The 18,828-nt window shown below is 59.1% G+C and overlaps 1 protein-coding gene across 8 annotated transcripts; it reads left to right on the top strand.

Moving 5' to 3' along the window:
• The first annotated feature begins 1,931 nt into the window (after positions 1-1,931).
• FCSK (fucose kinase) lies at positions 1,932-18,675 on the top strand. 8 transcript variants are annotated; one of them, XR_011248979.1, is made up of 25 exons: positions 1,932-2,352; positions 5,459-5,563; positions 5,912-6,063; positions 6,782-6,832; positions 7,789-7,914; positions 8,261-8,333; positions 8,765-8,862; positions 9,170-9,250; positions 9,778-9,897; positions 10,074-10,245; positions 10,654-10,766; positions 11,316-11,417; positions 11,644-11,814; positions 12,297-12,361; positions 12,724-13,094; positions 13,663-13,873; positions 14,000-14,166; positions 14,260-14,481; positions 14,771-14,914; positions 15,056-15,175; positions 16,701-16,888; positions 16,969-17,068; positions 17,537-17,760; positions 17,933-18,413; positions 18,518-18,675. XR_011248979.1 is itself a non-coding variant. In XM_069552337.1 (24 exons), the coding sequence occupies exons 2-24, from the start codon at positions 5,482-5,484 to the stop codon at positions 18,017-18,019; spliced, it is 3,240 nt and encodes a 1,079-aa protein (XP_069408438.1). In that variant the 5' UTR covers positions 1,932-2,352; positions 5,459-5,481; the 3' UTR covers positions 18,020-18,675. The 8 variants fall into 8 exon arrangements, 5 of the variants coding, with proteins under 5 accessions (XP_069408438.1, XP_069408440.1, XP_069408435.1 ...); XR_011248978.1 differs by having other exon boundaries at positions 14,000-14,481; XM_069552337.1 differs by having other exon boundaries at positions 17,933-18,675.
• The last annotated feature ends 153 nt before the right edge of the window (positions 18,676-18,828 follow it).

The raw sequence follows: 18,828 nt of genomic DNA, 5'->3' as shown, positions 1-18,828 counted from the left end.
CTGCAGATTGCAACTCCTCCAAGAAGCCTTCCAGTCTTGCACCCTCACACTCTAGCAGCATGTTTAATAAGGAAGTGGGATGCCTACTTGGACTACCCGCATAGCTCAGCTGGTAAAGTATCTGCTTACAATGCAGGAGAACCCAGTTTGATTCCTGGGTCAGGAAGATCCACTGGGGAAGGGATTGGCTACCCACTCTAGTATTCTTGGTCTTCCCTTGTGACTCAGCTGGTAAAGAATTTGCCTGCAATGCAGGAGACCTGGGTTCGATTCCTGGGTTGGGAAGATCCCCTGGAGAAGGGAAAGGCTACCCACTCCAGTATTCTGGCCTGAAGAATGCCATGGACTGTATAGTCCACAGGGTTGCAAAGAGTCAGACACGACTGAGCGACTTTCAGTTCACTTTACTTCTGGATGCCTACTCCGTGCCAGGGACGTGCTAGACCGTTAGGCAAGTACTGTTGTATTCTTACAGAGGAAGAAACTGAAGCTCAAAGAATTTGAGTGGTTTGCTCACACTGTCAGAAAGTGATGAGAACTGGAGAGGATTTGTCTGATTTCGAACCCTAGAATCTATCCTATATTATAACATCAGAATTTTTTTTTTTTTTAATGGCTCTGTCTACCCAGATCATGGTGGGTAGAGAGCTACACGTTTTTGTGTCTGCTGCTGACAGGCTGCACTGAGGACTTGATCTCATTATAAAAACCTCTGTGAATATCTTTACTAGTGGCCTTGGAGCCCGACCCAGGGAGCCTGCCTGCTCTAGGATGTGGGGGGAAGCCTTTGGCCTCTGAGCAGGAACACTGTTTCCCTTGAGCCACCCCCAGGGCTGCAGCTGCAGGCACCCCTTCCTTCTCCTCCACTGCAGAGCAGGGTCTGCATTGCTAGGAACAGCTCTCCTGGAGGCCTCCTGGTTCACAGGAGGAGGAGTGGGTGCTGAAGTGCAGGAAGAAGGAGACCTGGGCCAAGTAAAGAGAGGGGGTGACTCCAGGGGGAGAAAGGGGGATGGAGAGAGGTTTGGGGGAGGAAGTGGGGGAGTGGGAGCCGAGCACGGGATTGCTCTTTATTCATTCCATCATTCAACACATTGTTTTAACCACGGACGATGTCCCAGGCATGTTCCAGGCATGTTCCGGTGACTGAGGATACAACAGGGAATAAACCACTGATTCAGCTTTAAGGGGGCCACGCGGGAATAACAGCAATACTCATAACAAGGGTTAGTAATTTTGGAGCATTTACTATGGAGTCAAGAATTTATCTTATCCTCATAATAATCTCAGGCATTTGATACAATTATTACCCCATTTCACAGATAAAGAGTATGTGACACAGAATAGCCACGTGACTGGCCAAGGTCACAAAAAGTGAGTGGAATGTCACATTTTTTCTGAAACTCACTGCTTGGGCCTCCCAGGCTCCCTATTAATGACAGCAGTTTTGTAAAGTACATTCTCATAAGAAAAATTCAAGTAGTGCAAATGAAGTTCAAGGTCTCCCTGCCCCTGCCCATTCCTGGCAGTATCCTCCTCCGGGTGCGCTCCTTCCAGTCGTGTTCCTGTCCAGGTGTACTATTATGTCCACAGGCATTATTTCTGACATGAGTAGCTTCCCATACATAATGTTAACAAAATGTCTTGAACATTTTTCCCTGTTGCATATGTCAACCTAGCCAATTATCTCTGTTGCATAGTATTCCGTTGTATGGCTGTGCCTAATTTATTTTTTCAGTACCCTGAGCGCGCGCGCGTTTCCACTTTTCCGGGATTACAAACAATGCTGCCATTCATAACTTTTCCAAAAGAGCCACACACCTTCTCACTAGCGTTGTGACGTTTCTACCGGAAGGACCCACGTGACGAACCCGTGCAAGCCTGGTCAATTGCCAATCGGACGGTGATCGCTTACGCTGGGACAACGCCTGTGGGTTTTTTCTCCGGGTTTGATTTCTGCCTCTGCGGAGCAGAGAAGCGGCCCGTTCTGCCGCCTCCGCAGGACTCCCCGGCCCCGGGGTTAAACAAATGCATACACCCCAAGCCTGGAACTCGAGCCCCAGGAAACGCGTTCTGTCTTGGAGCCGCCCTGGCTCCTCTGGGAGTTGTAGTTTTGCTGCCCCGCGGAGCCGCCGTCTCCGCTCCACACCCCGAATCGAAGGGGCGGCTCACTGCTCTTTAGGAAGGCGTGGCTCGGACCCTGTCTGAGGACCCGCGAAGTCGCTTGGAGCTGGGAATCGGGAGGGACCACCCCGGGCGGGGAGAGCGCTGAAACTACACTTCCCAGGACGCGCAGCGAGGCATGCGCCGCCCCGCCTTAGAGAGCTGGCGGCGCGGGGCGCCGGGCGCAGGCAGGTACGTGGGTGCGCGCGGACCCGGCTCCGCGCCGGTGCCCCCAGCCGTTTCGCCGACCCCTGCCCGCCTCTTGGGCCCTCAGGACTGAGCTGGGCCACTGGCTGCCCGTTTCCTTACAGGGAAGAGTCGCTTCGAACTCTGCCGGCGCCCCCGAGCGCCCGCTTGCCGTAGGGTGCCTGCAGGCCCCTCATCCCGTTGGCCCAGGTCTTCTTACAGGAGCTCTGGGACTTGGGGACGCCCGGGACAGGGACTCCAGGCGGCTGGGCCGCTGGGTGCCGGGCTGGTGACTTTCCCTTTGAGGTCACTTTTCCTGCCTCATTTTACCCCGTCGGGTCTCGTCATTATCCGCTCATCTCAACTATGTTTCCTTTGTGTGATTTGCAGTGTAATCTCTACTTCCAATCACCTTCCTTCTCCCTTCCTTTTTCCCCAGAAAGCAAATCAGATCCCTCCGGGAAACTACTTTTTCCCCTTTAAAATGCAAAATCACTGCCCTACTTCTCTTCAGGAAGCAAATATGAAGAGGCCTTATTTTATTCTGTCCCTGACTCCCCTTCCCTATCCTAATTTTGGGCAGCATGTGGCTGAGGGCATTAAAAACCTTTTCAACTTGACCTCAGTGGGTGAAGTTCTATTGGAAGTGTGCAGAATGTTGGAATAGAGGCCTTAGTATCTAAGATCTCCTAAAGAAATGTTAAGTATGACAGAGGGCGAAGACTCCAGGAGAGAGGGCTTGTTTCTGCAGGGTGCATAAGGACATGAATTTTGGAGCTGGACACACCTGACCTGTCTGTACAAGCTGTATGACCTTCATTATCCCCATTACCTAAATGAGAATCTGAGCGACCCAGGCCCTAGTCATGACTGCAGTATCAACTAACATTTGTGAACTGGACAGAATACTTCCCTGGCAGTGGTGTTGTGAGGATGGAAAATCAGTGTCTTAACCATGGGTCAGGGTGAGTGGGTGAGCTGACTCTAACAGCTGTCATCTTTAATGCCATCCTCAATTCGCTGTCACCTTGTATTGGGCGCTTTGCATCTATTTAGTACTTTTGTCTATTCTCAGTCCTACAAAGTAGGTTTGGTGTAATGGTAAAGAGAATGGACTTTGGAAAAAAGGTATCTGGGTTCAGATTTGGCTCTACCGCTTGCTAGCTGTGTGACCTTGGGCAAGTCAATCTCTCTGTGTCTCAGTTTCTTCATCTTTAAGGATCAAGAGAGTACTTCCCAGATATTTAGAGGTTCTTAGAGTGATTTTTCCTTTGATGGTGCCGATAGGAAAATGATGTACTTGCCATATTGGTTCAGGTCCTCAGGAAAGCAGGCAACAGGATGAGATTAAATTTGCAAGAGATTTATTGGGGGAGGGAGGAAGGGGAGGGACCTGGAGGAAGCTGGGAGAGCTGTCTGTTTGCATACCAGGCCCACTTCCTGTGACAGAACTCTGGAAGGAAGGCAGGAGGTATGCCCAGAAGCTGTCAGACTGCAGTGTGGTTCCGAGACAGCTTCTGTTGGGTTGAATGGGGCATTCTGGCACCAAGGAGGCCTCCCAGGGGATCCCCATCTTGTCTGAGCGGGTCTGTCTTCTTCCAGTTGTTGGTTGATGGGTCGCCAGGCCTCCATGTGAACGAGATGGGGGGCATCCGCAATTATGCTTCCTACCACCGGAGGCCAGAGCTGGTTAGGGGGTGCCAAAGGTCACACAGGGAGTGGGTGGCCAGCCTGGAATCCCCAGCCACACCCTTCACTGGGAAGGCCTCATGGGTAACTAGGGAATGCCTCTGACCTCAGACCCCTGGCCAAGATCTGCTCGGATTTCCCTCTGGATTCCCCTCCTGAGCTGAGTGGGGAGCCGAGCAGTTTCTGTTAGTGGTGGAGGCTTTCTCTGGAAGCTCGTGGGAGTGTGGGTGTTGCTAAGTGGCAGTATCTGTCAGCCTGCACCACGGCTTGTGGCAGCAGAGTCTGACACAGGAAGAAGTGGACTGAGGCTCAGGTTCCTGCTGGCTCCGACTGGAATGCAGGTGGACTGTGAATGGAGGTGTGCTCAGGGCACCTCTGGGGGATCACGCAGCTCGCCCCACTGGCCCTCGCCATGCTGAGCTTTGGGGGCTGCTGTGTGGGACCACCACTGGCAGCACACTCCTAAGGACCTGCCATGGAGGTCCTGAGGAGGCCGAGCCTCGGCAGTCAGACTGTTTTCTTACGTGGCAGGACAGGAGCGTTGGGGGGATAGGAGTGGGTGAAGCCATGGCTTTGGCCTCACCTTCCCCCCACTGCTCAGAGTGCTGTGGAGGAAGGTGACTGACAGGTGAGGTTGCAGCCCCATCTGGCTTGGAGTCTCTGAGAGGGGAGGTCCCCTCCCAGAGCTTGCCTCTTTGAAGGGAATTGCCCGCACCCTCAGGAGCCTGGACATAGAGCCTCCCTCCCCAGCCTCAGCTCAGAGCCAGCGATTGGGTGATGAGGGGCCTGCGGTACAGAAAGGATGGCCCTGTGCTTTAAGCGGGGGCCTGCTGTCAACGCCACCCCCTCCCCTTTCTTCCTCTCCTGAGGAAATCTCATGTACCTGAACTGATAAAGGCAAAGATACACTGATCATGTGACCCAGTAATCCCACACCTCGGTGTCCACCTGGAGAGATGTCTTATGTTCGCGTTCAATCTACACGCGAATGTTGACAGCGGTTCTATTCATGATTACCAAAACCTGGAAGCAGCCCAGATATCCTTCCTTTAGTGGGTAGGTGGAGAAACAGACTGTGGAATGTCCAGGCGATGGAGCACTGCTTGGCAAAACAGGAGAAAGAGCTACGGCTATGCTTAGCCAACTCAGATGGATCTCAGAGGCGCTGTGTTGAGTGACAGAAGCCAGTCTCAAGAGTACATTCCAGCTGTAGCTTTGGAGAACGGATGGCTGGTTGGCAGAGGGGACGCATGGAGGAGGGTGTGACTGTACAGGGTTGAGGTGTAGTTCTTTGAGATGCAGATGGTGGTAGTGACCCCAAGAACCTATATGTGTGCTAAAATTCATAAAACTATAACCAGAAAGATCAATTTCAGGATATGATAATTTAAACACATTCACATATCTCTGTATCTCTGCCCAGAAAACCCTTCAACTTTGGCCAGAATGGAGCAGCCGAAGGGGGTTGATTGGACGGTCATCATTCTGACGTGTCAGTACAAGGACAGCGTTGAGGTCTTCCAGAGAGGTAGTTGACCCTCCTTGTGCATGCTGCCCCTGGTGTAGAACCCACTACCTGTTCCTTGCCACATATCCCTGGAGCCCCAGGAGCCAGGCAGTCCCAGGTTCAAACCCAGATTCTGCTTCTTCCTTGCCATGTGACCTCAGATACATGTCAGTTCACTGAGACTTGGTTTTCTCATCTGTGAAGTGGGAGTAACTGTCCTTACCTCACTGAGTTGGGAAAAGATCTAATGAGCTACTAGATGAAAAGGTGCTAAGTCAAAGAAGAGAAAATAATGGAGGTTTGCTCTAGGTGCTCGGGACTGGGGGCTGGGGCGCTGGGGGGCAGGTCCCAGCCATGTTCTGACCGTAGAGCTGGAAATACGGCAGAAGCGAGAACAGATCCCTGCTGGGACGCTGCTGCTGGCTGTGGAGGACCCTGAGGTTCACGTGGGCAGTGGAGGAGCCACCCTCAACGCCCTGCTGGTGGCTGCTGAGCACCTGAGTGCCCGCGCAGGCTTCACCGTGAGTGGTCCTGACGTCCCCTCCTTGGCACAGCGGGGTGGGGGCTTCAAGCAGAGCTTTCCCTGCTCCCCGCTCCTCAGGCCCCACTGCCCTGCCCCGTTCAGGGTCAGCATCATGCTCGCATCTGTAGATTGCACAGACTCACCCAGGTGAGGGCAGAACGCAAGGCCAGCCTTTGGTAGTGGTTCAGAGCCAGTGTCAGAATTAGGCTTTCTGGCTGCACTTGAAAAACTTCGTCTTGCCACCCTGGGCTCTCCTTCCCACGTGGCAGTGGTTTGCTGGAGCTGGGATGCAGTGGCCCCCGAGGGTAGGGCACTGCCCACGACCCGCACACACCCAGTCACTTCAGTCGGTCACCCTGCCGGCATGGCGCCCTGGCACAGGGAGGGAGGGTGGCTGCAGCTGTGGATGCAGCCTGGCACTGGGAGTGGCGCCAGCGAGTTGGGGGACCACTGTGTGGCTGCCAGCCAGCCCCACGCGCTCGTCTGCAAGCTTCCCTACAAGCAGGGCGGGGGTGGCCGCGCCGCAGGGCCGCCTTGTCCCCGCGTCCCGGCGGGGCCGGGGCTGTCTCGCGCCTGCCTGTGGCCATTCTTCTGAGCTGTTATTCCTTTGCTGCCTGTGTGGGCTGGTGCTGCGGTTTCTCCCTGGAGGGGAGGCTGCCATCCTCGGCTGCCATCGGTCCAGACCTCCGTCAACAGGGCTCTCCCACTGCTGATAGGTGGTCACGTCAGATGTGCTGCACTCGGCCTGGATCCTCATCCTGCACATGGTTAGTAGAACGCCGGGCAGGGCCCACACAGAAGGACAGAGCCGTTGATTCTTGGGGTTGGACGGGACTTTAGAGGGCGTCTTCCTTTGTGTGCAAGGCGTCCATTGTGCACATTCAGAAGCGTCAGCATCAGAGCTGATCCAGGTGTTCAAAATGGGGAACTGGGTAAATAAAAGCAGCATATCCTCCTGGAGGAACGTTAGACAGTGATTAAAAGGTCCATTTAACTCTCTGCACTCACCTGTGCATTGACTGACTCTGTGACCTGGCGCAGTGGTCACGTGATCATTTCTAGGCCTCGGTTAACACTTCCTCCTTCATGTGGAAGTGTCGAGATGGCCCACTGAATGTTTAAATTGGGGCTGGGCCTGGCTCACTGTGAGTGTCACTGAATGTATTTTCATTATTCAGTGAAAAAGGCGAGCCACACAAGTTTGAATAGAATGATCTCAGCTTTTTTAATGGAAAGTTTGATTGAGATCATTATAGATACACATATAAGAAATAGTCCAGAGAGAAACCTCTGTAAACGTTGCCTAGATCCTTGCAATGGCCATATTTTCCAAAACTATAGTATAATCACAGCCAGGGTATTGATATTGATGTGGTTCCCAATCTTACTTCTCCAGTTTGACTTACACTCCCGTGTGTGTGTGTGTGTGTGTGTAGTTCTATTTTTTCCACCTTTAAAATTTTTGTGAAAACAAAACAAAAAAAAAATTTTTGTGAAAACATAGTCTGCATATACCTCAAAAATGAGGGCAATGGTTTTTATCCCTCAGGGGTTCTTTTTCCTTTTGTGTATCTGCATTGTCTAATTTTTTACCATAATCATTTCATTTCAAAAGTTACATGAAAAAATTATATGAGAAAAACCCTTGTCAAAGTCCAGAGCCTGGTGGCTTTCTGATCCGGCCCTCTGCCCCAGGCTCCTCTGCCTGTCCCCGCTCCCCCAGGGCCGAGACTTCCCCTTCGACGACTGTGGCCGGGCCTTCACTTGCCTCCCTGTGGAGAACCCCCAGGCCCCCGTGGAGGCCGTGGTCTGCAACCTGGACTGCCTGCTGGACATCATGAGCCATCGGGTGAGGCCCGGTTCTTGTCCTGTTACCCGCTGTGCCCCAGCCACGGTCTTTGCTGGCTGAGGTGGGGGACGCCGGAACAATGGCTTTGGGCGCCTGCGTTTAGTTACCGACAATGGCTTTGGGTGCTTCAGGAGGGTAGTGTGTTTAGTTACCGACAATGGCTTTGGGCGCTTCAGGAGGGTAGTGTGCCGCCCTGGGGGAGGCGTGGCCCCAAAAGTAACTGGGAGGGCGGGCATGGGTACCCCAGGCCAGGGGGCCCCCTCCCCTCAGCAGCCCGGTCCCTCGGCACAGGCGGAGGCCGTGCCCGTGGGCAGGGCTGGGCCCCGCCAGCTCTCTCTCTCCCCAGCTGGGCCCGGGCTCCCCGCCGGGCGTGTGGGTCTGCAGCACGGACATGCTGCTGTCGGTGCCTCTGGACCCAGGTGAGCCTGCCGAGGTTTGCGGCTGCCTTCCCTAGGCGCCCCCGCGCCCGCTCTGCCTCTCCTCCCCCACCCGCCCTCTCGGCCTGGCCTGCTGCCCCTGTGGAAGGGACGCTCTGAGGTTTTCAGGATGGAGCCTAGAGCAGGAGGCAGGCCTCCCTGCCGCGCCTACCTCTCCTGTCCGTGGGATGGAGACACCCAGTCTGTCCCTGTGGCCCCCAAGGGCCCTGGGGACGAGCTTGGGGCGGGGGTGAGGTGCTGTCATTCTCCCAGAGGAATGCCCATGTTGGAAACCATGGAAACGTCCCTTCTCTAGAGGTGCCTGCACAGCCCTGCCCTGAGCGTGTGCCTCCTGGCAGGCGCCCCCCCACCCCCTCCCCGCCCTTGCCTTGGGTTGAGGTCCCTGGAGAGCTACCTGACTCCCCCACCCGCAGGCATCAGCTGGGACGGCTTCCGGGGAGCCAGAGGGATCGCCCTTCCCGGGAGCACGGCCTACGCCCGGAGCCATGGTGTCTACCTGACCGACTCCGAGGTAGGGCCCCGGGCCTGGTCCTGACTCCTGGCTGGCCTGGGTTTGATGGTTTTCCCCATGGCAGCAGCTCCTGTGCTTACTTAGTCCTTTGCCAAACACGAGTTGCCCCTGACCCTGTGCCGGGCTCTGTGCCTGCACCTGGGGCCGTGGAGACGGTCTGCCATGGGGCTGGGGGAGGTCTTGGGCACTGGTGTCTGGGGAGTGTCCCGGCCCTCTCAGACGTCCATCAGAGGTTTGCATCTGGAGAACGCCCTCCTTCTCAGTCTCTTTGCCTCCTTTCCTAACTCTGTTTCCTCCTCCCACCTAGGGCTTCGTTCTGGACATTTACTACCAGGGCACTGAGGCAGAGATACAACGATGCGCCAGGCCTGATGGGCGGGTGCCGCTGGTACGGCTGCCAGGCCCCAGGGTGGGGGGCTTGGAGACTTTATGGGATGGGAGAGGGAGGGTTGCCTTCCTGCCCAGGGCAGAGCCCCCCTCCTTCCAGGAAGGCTAGAACCGGAATCTGAGGCAGATCTGGAACGGGTATTCACAGGAGCAGGTGGTGCCAAAACCTAAGGACAGGGTTAGCCTTGTCATTCAGAGTCTTGTCCTGAATGACAAAGGCCAGAAGCAGGCTCGAGGGATCTTTCTAGAAGGAAGAACAGAGATGTAAGAGGTGTGTAAGAGTCTGGGACTAGGCCGTAGGGAAGACGGAGGAGCCCTGAAACTTGAGGGGTCCCCAGAAGGTGCCTGTCGAGGGGCCCTTGGTGGGGAGCTGCCTCCAGTCAGCCTGGAGTCCCGGCACTACAGTGGCCCAGAAGATGGAGACCCTGTCCAGTGTGGCCTGGGGGCCCGTCTGCCCCCGCCCTCCCCAGCTCAGGCACGTGCCTGGCCCCGGGGTCTCCTCCCTGACCCTTGTGGGCGTCCCTGCAGGTGTCCGGGGTTGTCTTCTTCTCTGTGGAAACCGCTGAGTGCCTCCTGGCTACCCACGTGAGCCCGCCTCTGGACGCCTGCACCTACATGGGCTTGGACTCGGGAGCCCAGCCTGGCCAGGTGCCCAGGACTGGGGACTGGGAGGCCTTGGCCTGGGCGAGAGGCCCTGACGCTGCTGGTCTGGCTGCGGGGCCTCCAGCCAGTCCATTCCCCTCTGTGTGTTTGCATCTCTGGGGAGGGAGCGGGCCCCGCTCACCCGGGAAGCCCACTGACAGTAGCACCCACCCCTGTCCCAGCTGTCTCTGTTTTTTGACATCCTGCTCTGCATGGCCCGGAACGTGCAAAGGGAGGACTTCCTGGTGGGGCGGCCCCCGGAGATGGGGCAAGGTGACGCGGACATCGCGGGCTATCTGCACGGTGCCCGGGCTGAGCTGTGGAGGCAGCTCCGCGGTCAGCCTCTCACAGTGGGTGGGTCCTGCCTTTCCATGCTCTGGGTGGGGAAGCCTTGGGAGTGGGGACCCCCAGGGGAAGCTCCTCCCTCACCATCTGGCCTCTGGGCCCCTAGGCCAGGCCAGCCTTGTGAGCACCTGCGCGGGACAGCTACCTTCTCCTGGTTCCAAGTCCCCTGCTGACATACTGCTTCCCTTCTTCCTTGGTCTCATTCCTGGGCTCCCGTCCTGGTCTTGCTGCTTTGTAGCTGGGTGACTTTGGGCAGGTTGCCGAGCCTTTCTGGATCTCAGCTTCCCCATCAGCACAGTGGGCTCGTTTTCATGCCTGCCCTCCCAGGCACTGAAGAGGCCATGTTTTCTGGTGGCCCAGCCTGGTGTCAGAGCTGCAGGAGGCAAGGCGATGAGGTCAGTACTTGTGTATCTACAGCGTATGTCCCTGATGGCAGCTACAGCTACATGACCAACTCAGCCAGTGAGTTCCTGCACAGTCTCACATCCCCAGGGGCTCCGGGGGCCCAGGTCATACATTCCCAGGTGGAGGTAAGACCTGCCTGGAGGTGAGGCCCGCAGAGGTGCCCACAGGATACTTGGTGGCCATGGGGGGCTGCAGGGAGGGGTGGGAACAGCATGCTTGGGACAGACTAGGAGGGTAGGTGCTATTACCTCTTTTCACACAAGAGTCACTGGAGGCTCAGAGAGGTTAAGTAACTTGCTTAAGGCCACAGAGTCAGTAAGTAGCCAAGTCAGGATTCTACGTCCCAGTCTGGCTGACTGAGAAGCTAGAGAAGAGTGCTCCCTAACCCTTTCTGAAGAGTCTGCTCAGGGAGTCAGGCAAATTCATGGTGATGGGCAGGTAGAGTGCAGAGGCAACCCTCAGGGTGGCAGGGGTTGGACTAGCTGAACAGGTGGGAGTTTTCTGGGGGCTGTCATCTGGCGGGACCCCCATTTCTGGGTTCAGGTTTGCTCTGGAGGGGAGCATGCCCCTGGCGGAACAGCAGAACAGCGGCAGGAGTTGCGGCTGGGGCCAGGCTATGGGGAGGACTGGGGCCGCCCCTGCCGGGGCCTCATGGCTTTCTCCTGGGTCCTCAGGAGCGGCCACTGCTGGGGGCCGGGAGCACTGTGGTCAGCTGCCTGCTGGAGGGCCCCGTGCGGCTGGGCCCCGGGAGCGTCCTGCAGCACTGCCACCTACGGGTGAGGCCTGGCGTGCGTGGGGGAGGTCCGGGCCGGGGAGGCCCGCTCGGGGGGGAGGCCCGCTCGGGGGGGAGGCCCGCTCGGGGGGGAGGCCCGCTCGGCGGGGGGAGGCCCGCTCGGGGGGGAGGCCCGCTCGGCGGGGGGAGGCCCGCTCGGCGGGGGGAGGCCCGCTCCAGGGCGCACCTGGGCTCCGCTGAGCACGCAGACCCTGTCCTCTCCCTGCCAGGGCCCCATTCACGTTGGGACTGGCTGCTTTGTGAGTGGCCTGGACGTGGCCCAGTCCCAGGCGCTGCACGGCGTGGAGCTGCGTGACCTCATCCTTCGGGGACACCACGTGCAGCTGCACGGCGCACCCAGCCGGGCCTTCACCCTCGTGGGCCGCCTGGACAGCTGGGAGGTAGGTGCTCAGCGGCCTCCCCTCACCCCCATCTTTAGGCCTTGGGCAGCCCCAGTGTCCCCAGCGCAGTGCCCACTCCCCTGCGGGGCTCTGCAAGCGCTCACCTGGGGGATACAGGCTGTGAGGAAGATGCGGCCGGTAGGGCCTCAGCAGGCCTTTCCCTCCCTTCTCCTGTCTGGCTGGGGACTCCTACCCCCATTTTTCAGGCTGAGACTGAGGTTCAGAGAGGGAGGTGACCCGCCTTGGCTGCAGAGCCAGTTGCGGTGGGTCAGGCTGGGGGCCAGCATTCTGCTCCGGGTCCCAGGCCCCCGGGCAGGCACCTGGAGGCACCAGGGCTTGTTGCTGGTTCAGGACCTGCTTGCCCGTGTGCCCCCATCTCTCTTCCTGCCCCGTCTGGCCCCAGCCCCAGTCCCCTGGCCTTGTTTTCCCTAACCCCTTCCTGTGGCCCCGTCAGCCCTGACTGCTTCCTTCTCTTCCCCCAGAGACAGGGGACAGGAACATATCTCAACATGTCTTGGAGTAAATTCTTCCAGAAGACGGGCATCCGGTAGGGTGGATGGTCCCATGGGGCTCCTTGGGCCTTGGCAGCCAGGGTGGCAGCTGCCTGGAGGCTCAGGGCCCACCCCCCTCAATCCCTGGGGCCTGGGGGAGTTTTGAGCAGCCTCACCTGCCCTAGCATCATCCGCCTGGGCTATTCCAAATTCCTGATGGTGCCCAGGCTCTGGGATTTTGTTCAGCGGCCTGGGAAAGGAGGCAGGGCAGCTGGGCCTCCCGCCCTGAATCGCTCGCTTGTGCCGTCTCTGAAGGGGTTGGTCCTGTCCCCAGGAAGGAGCCAGGCCCCCGCTGACAGGTGGTCGGGGCTGGGGGACCGTGATCCCCTCCTGCTGATGCGGCTTCTCCCCACCTTAGGGACTGGGACCTGTGGGACCCAGATGTGCCCCCTGCTGAGCGCTGCCTCCTCAGTGCCCGTCTCTTCCCTGTGCTCCACCCCTCGAGGGCCCTGGGGCCCTGGGATCTGCTGTGGATGCTAGACCCCCAGGAGGACAGGGGCCGGGCCCTGCAGGCTTGGCGGGCTTGCTGGCGTCTGTCCTGGGAGCAGCTGCAGCCGTGCCTGGACCGGGGCACCACGCTGGCTGCCCGCCGGGACCTGTTCTTCCGCCAGGCCCTGCACAAGGCGCGGCACGTGCTGGAGGCCCGGCAGGACCTCAGCCTGCGCCCGCTGACCTGGGCTGCCGTCCACGAGGGCTGTCCTGGGCTCCTGCTGGCCACACTGGACCAGGGTGAGTGTGCTGGGCACCCAGCTGGGAAGCCAGATCCTGCATCGCCTGCCCTGTCTGCCCTCTGGGTCGTCAACCTCGGGCATTAGGGAGACACGAGACTCTAAAGCAGGGGGGAGACACAAGTGGAGTTAACCGTCTGGGCGCTAGGAAGCTCCATCAGAGTCAGTGAGGGGCTTGGGGAGAGGTGGGGGCCTGGTGCTGAGCCTCTGGGTCCCGTGAGCATCAGCAGAGCGTGCATTCTGTGCTGGGGGCCGGATGGGGTGAAGTGCTCCAGCAGGGGGCTCAGGCAGCGCCTTGTTACCTGTTTGCGGTGTTCACTCAGCCACCCAGGGGGACTGAGGATGAGCCCAGGTGGTTTGCCTCCCGAGGCTGAGCTCTTACTCACTAAGGGCATCCTGGGCTGGGACTCGCTAGGATGAGAACTTTGCCAGGCGGAGAAGTTGGGGGCACTCTCAGGCCAGGATACATGTGGGGCCACAGTGCAGAGGTGTGAGGGCTCTGGGGTGTTTGAGGGCAGAGGGCGTTGGGGACGGGCTCCTCAGCAGCTGCCCGCCTCCTGGTCCATCAGTGGCAGCTGGTGCAGAAGACCCTGGCGTGGCTGCCCGTGCCCTGGCCTGTGTGGCAGACGTCCTGGGCTGCATGGCGGGGGGCCGAGGCGGCTTGCGCAGTGGGCCGGCGGCTAACCCCGAGTGGGTTTGGCCCTTCTCCTTCCTGGAGCGTGGAGACCTGGCGCGCGGTGTGGAGGCGCTCACCCGGGAGCGGGCCAGGTGGCTGAGCAGGTAGGCTGAGGATGCCTGAGCCCCTGGAGGAGCCCCTGCTGGCCTTGGAGGTGTGAGCCCAGAGGGGCGGGGCAGCTTCAGGTCCCCAGGGCAGTCGGGACCCAGACCCCTCCCTCCCTCCCGCAGGCCAGCCTTGCTGGTGCGGGCCGCCCGCCACTACGAGGGGGCCGGGCAGCTGCTGATACGCCGGGCTGTGATGTCTGCCCAGCGCTTCGTCAGCTCCAAGCCGGTGGAGCTGCCGGCGCCTGGGCAGTGGGTGGTGGCAGAGTGCCCAGCGCGGGTGGACTTCTCTGGTGAGCCCGTGGAGGAGGGTGGGGTGGCGTCGGCACTCCAGAGCTGGGCTGGCAGACCCCCGAGACCAGCTGGGTCTCGTTCCGTCGCCACAGGGGGGTGGAGTGACACGCCGCCCCTGGCCTATGAGCTTGGTGGGGCCGTGCTGGGCCTGGCTGTGCGAGTGGACGGCCGCCGGCCCATTGGGGCCAGGGCTCGCCGCATCCCAGAGCCCGAGCTGCGGCTGGCAGTGGGGCCCCGGCAGGACCAGACGGCCGTGAAGATCGTGTGTTGCAGCCTGGACGACGTGCGGGGTTACTGCCAGCCCCAGGCCCCAGGTCAGCGCGCCTGTGATGTGCGCAGCGGGGCGTGGGGGCGGAGCCCCATAGCCTGCAGGCCACAGCGGCTGGGCCTCAGGGGCGCCCTGCAGTCACCCGCCCCCAGCCCACACGCGTGCAGGAGGGAGAGCGGCCTGCGGGCTGGTGCCCCAGAGCCTGCAGGGCCTGTCGAGACTGGGGAGGGGGTCAGCACTGCTGCTGGGCTGAGCTCCTGGCGGCGCTGAGACGGGTTGGGGTCTGTGTCCGCCCTGGAGACCAAACGCCCTGCTGGGGGCTGCTCCCTACGCAGGGGCGCTGCTGAAGGCGGCCTTCGTCTGCGCGGGCATCGTCAGTGTCTCCTCCGAGCTCTCGCTGAGGGAGCAGCTGCTACGTGCCTTCGGGGGTGGCTTTGAGCTGCACACCTGGTCTGAGCTGCCCCACGGCTCTGGCCTTGGTGAGTGGGTCCGTCCCCTGCTGCACACCGGCCCGCTCACCCCTTCAGCCTCGCTCTGGCCCCGCCCCCTAGAGCGGGAGTGGGCAGGGCAGGACTGGCTGGCGGAGCGGCTTCATGCCAACCCTCTCCTCCGCCCTGCAGGCACCAGCAGCATCCTGGCGGCGGCCGCCCTGGCCGCGGTGCAGCGGGCCGCAGGCCGCGCGGTAGGTGCAGAGGCCTTGATACACGCAGTCCTGCACCTGGAGCAGGTGCTCACCACAGGTAGGGGGCTGCCCCGGGGCAGGACGGGGATCATCAGAAACAGGGGCTCCCCTGGACCTGGAGGGTGCCCACAGCTGCGCTGGGCCGCACAGTGATTAAGAGCTGCCTTCTTATCCCTCTGACACTCTCTCTGGTGCTTTCAAAATGATCTATTTCTACCTCAAAGGACTTGATGTATAAACATACTCTTAAGAGTCCGTACAACACCTTTCCTGTTAGGTATTCCTTCTGTGTCCCTGAGGGCTGTCCCTCAGGGCGGGACTGTGTTTGGAGGAGGGGACAGGCCCCTCAGCCTGCTTTGCAGCACCTTGTCCCTCCCCTGGCTGGGCCCCCACCACCTGAGGGGGCGCCCAGCCAGGGCCATGGTCATACAGAATGTCTAGCACCAGGCTTCTCACCACGGCGGCCCCTTAGCGTCCACACAGGAGAGCAGCGAGGCCTGTCTGGCTCCAGGGTGCTCTCACCTCAGGGTGCCGAGCCTCCCCTCCAGCACAGCCCTGGGAAGGAAGCTGCCACACAGACACACAGATGCCTGATGACGGTCTCTTCCCTGGCCGCCATGTAGCCCAACTCCTCTGACTGTATTGACTCACATTCTGTAATAGGTGGGCGTTACCACAAAGGCCCGATGGGGAAGCCTTTTAGTTTTCTTTTGGAGTGTACCATTCATAGCCTTCATTTGGTCAAATGACAACTGTTTATCAGATGCCCACTCTGTATTGGGCCCTGGGGATAGAATGAACAAAAACAGGGTCCTTGCCATCAGAAGTCATATGGGCTGTTGGAGACGAACGTTAATCAATAACCACTCAAATGAACGTATAATTACAAGCTATGCCAGGTGCCCTGGAGAGGAGGATTGCCATTAAGGAGTTCTCAGTGTTCCAGGCCTTGACACTAACCACATTTTGGCCGTAGTGTTCCAGATGCCTCCTGCCATTTGCGTTCCATACTCGAAACCCTTGCAGGCCCTTCACCAGATATCAAAGACCTAACCCAGAATCACCTCAGGTTTTGACATTTTTATATAGCTGTCAGAAGAAAAGAGATCCATACCTTTCATTACTGAAGCAGAATGTGAACAAGCTATTTTATATAAAGTTTGATAAGAGATGCTGAGAAGCTTATTTCTACCATCAACACCCTTTATCAGGCAAGCTGGGGTGCAGGAACTGTTAGGCTGTAGGGAGAGTCCTGTGTCATCCTGCCCTGGGGGAAAGGTTAGGGTAAGGTCTTAATCCTTTGATGTGGTTTACCCCAGTTCCAAGAACACATCAGGTCTGCAGCAAACCTCAGGCCTTGGGTTAGGTTCTAAGCTTGGGCTCCAGAATGAAGCCCCTTCCCCGGGCTTGTCTTGCACCCAGGGCTGGGGCAGAAGCTGTACAGCTCAGCTGACTCAGCGTTGGTGGGGGAAGCTGTCTTCCCAGGCTGGTCCCAGCTAGGGACACAAGGCCAGGAGCCTGGACCGGGAGAGGGAAGCCTGGCCAGGGAGGCCCCAGCAGTGACGCGACTGGGGCTCTCGTAGGAGGCGGCTGGCAGGACCAGGTGGGTGGCCTCATGCCCGGCATCAAGGTGGGGCGCTCCCAGGCTCAGCTGCCACTGAAGGTGGAAGTGGAGGAAGTCACTGTGCCTGAGGGCTTTGTCCAGAAGCTCAATGACCACCTGCTGCTGGTGTACACTGGGAAGACCCGCCTGGCCCGGAATCTGCTCCAGGTGAGCCCTGGCCCCAGGAGGGAGGGAGGAGGCGGACCACTCAGTGAGGCTTGGCCTCACCGCTCCTGCACTCCCTGCAGGATGTGCTGAGGAGCTGGTATGCCCGGCTGCCCGCCGTTGTGCAGAACGCCCGCCGCCTGGTACGGCAGACCGAGGAGTGTGCGGAAGCCTTCCGCCAAGGTGAGGTGCTTCCTCCCTCGAGTTCAGGACCCCAGAGTGAGTGCCTGCTGCTGCTCGTGGGCCTGAGGCCGGGGGCTCTGCAGGGCTTGGCACTGCCCTCGGTATGAGGCCCCCAGGGACAGAGGACTACAGTCTGTCCTCTGCAGGGTCTGACGCTTGGGTGTGAGTCGTGTCTCAGGACAGTACTTGCATCCTGGGGAAGGCCTCCAGCCCACCTACTGGCAAGCAGATGGGGGAAGAAGCTTGGCTCCACAGCTGGGTTCCAGGGAGTCAGAGCTGATCAGGGCCACACAGTTATACGTGCTGGGTACCACGCCAGCTGCTCTGTGCTCAAACAACCCCTTGGGGGGGGTTTTACAGTTCCTGTTTCCAGCCAGTACCGGACCCAGGTTCTGAGCCAGGACGCCGGTTAAGCGTCTGGGTGCCCCATCCAGCCTACAGATGACCCCCTTTCTGCCCCCACCCCAGGGAGTCTGCCTCTGTTGGGCCAGTGCCTGACATCATACTGGGAGCAGAAGAAGCTCATGGCTCCAGGCTGTGAGCCCCTGGCGGTGCGGCGTATGATGGACGTCCTGGCCCCCCACGTGCATGGGCAGAGCCTGGCAGGGGCAGGGGGCGGAGGCTTTCTCTGTCTACTGACCAAGGAGCCGCGGCAGAAGGAGGCTCTGGAGGCCGTGCTGGCCAAGACAGAGGTACCGGGTAGTTGGAGTATGCTAACTGGCAGGGACAGGAGCCCTCCCTGTGGCCCACCAGCTAACCAGGGCTACAGCTGTAAGCCCCCTTGGCCCTGCTGCTCAAGTACAGCCTCCTGAGGGCCTGAAATCCATGCAGAGCCCACTAACACCTCCCATCCTTTACTCCTAGGGCCTCGGGAACTACAGCATCCACCTGGTAGAAGTGGACACTCAGGGCCTGAGCCTGCAGCTGCTGGGAACTGAGACCTCTAACTGAGGCCCCTTCTCTTGAGGCTTGTTCCTCTGCAAGAGGAGAAAGCCTGCAGCTACAGCAGCCCCTCCTGTCCTTCTTCAGGGGAGGACTCAGTCTTCTCTCCACGCACTTCTCTGTAAATCTGCTTCCAAAGGAAAGCGACTCAAGCTCTGGCCTGGCCCTTTCTTAAACTTGGTGAAGCAGAGATGGTGCTTGGGAACAGGACTGAGACTTCCTGGTTGATGGTGGCCTAGGCTTAGCCTGTGCTCCATCTGGACCTAGGAATGTCCCAAACTAAGTGTCCCCTGTGGCCTTTACAAATCCAATGGCCCTGCTTGGGCCTTTGCCTTCTCACTCTCCACCAGGGCCTGAAAGAAGGGAATGACAACCAGCCTTGGCAGACCGCTGGGGTCCCTTGGTAAGGCCGACCTTGAAGAGGCCTTTGGGGGCATTTCCTGTGGCCTTCCTCAGAGGTGCAGCTTTTGCCTGAGTAGAGACTTCCCGTTCAACACTCTCTCCCAGGATGACTCAATGGAGGAGTGGGAACATGTCTGTGGCAGAGAGCCAGTGCAGTCCTGCAGCAAGCTGCTGCTAACTGAGGCCTTAACCAGCAATGCTGCAGCTCTACCATGTACCTGTGGGTTCTCAGTCTTCCTGGAATAAACTCACTCTGCGTTCCAGGCTGGCCTCACGAAGATCCTTTCTGTTCCTGCTGGGAGTGTGGGAATCTGCCCCCAGGATGATCTGGCTTCTGGCGCCAAGGGCCAAGAGGGGATGAGGGACTGGGACAGGTGAGCACCTGTTGTCATGTGCCGCCCTGGGCACCAGAGGAG

Source organism: Ovis canadensis, chromosome 14, assembly GCF_042477335.2.
Source record: "Ovis canadensis isolate MfBH-ARS-UI-01 breed Bighorn chromosome 14, ARS-UI_OviCan_v2, whole genome shotgun sequence".
Lineage (NCBI taxonomy): Eukaryota > Metazoa > Chordata > Mammalia > Artiodactyla > Bovidae > Ovis > Ovis canadensis.
The sequence above is the reverse complement of the archived record's forward strand: the minus strand, read 5'-3'. Positions and strand labels throughout refer to the sequence as shown.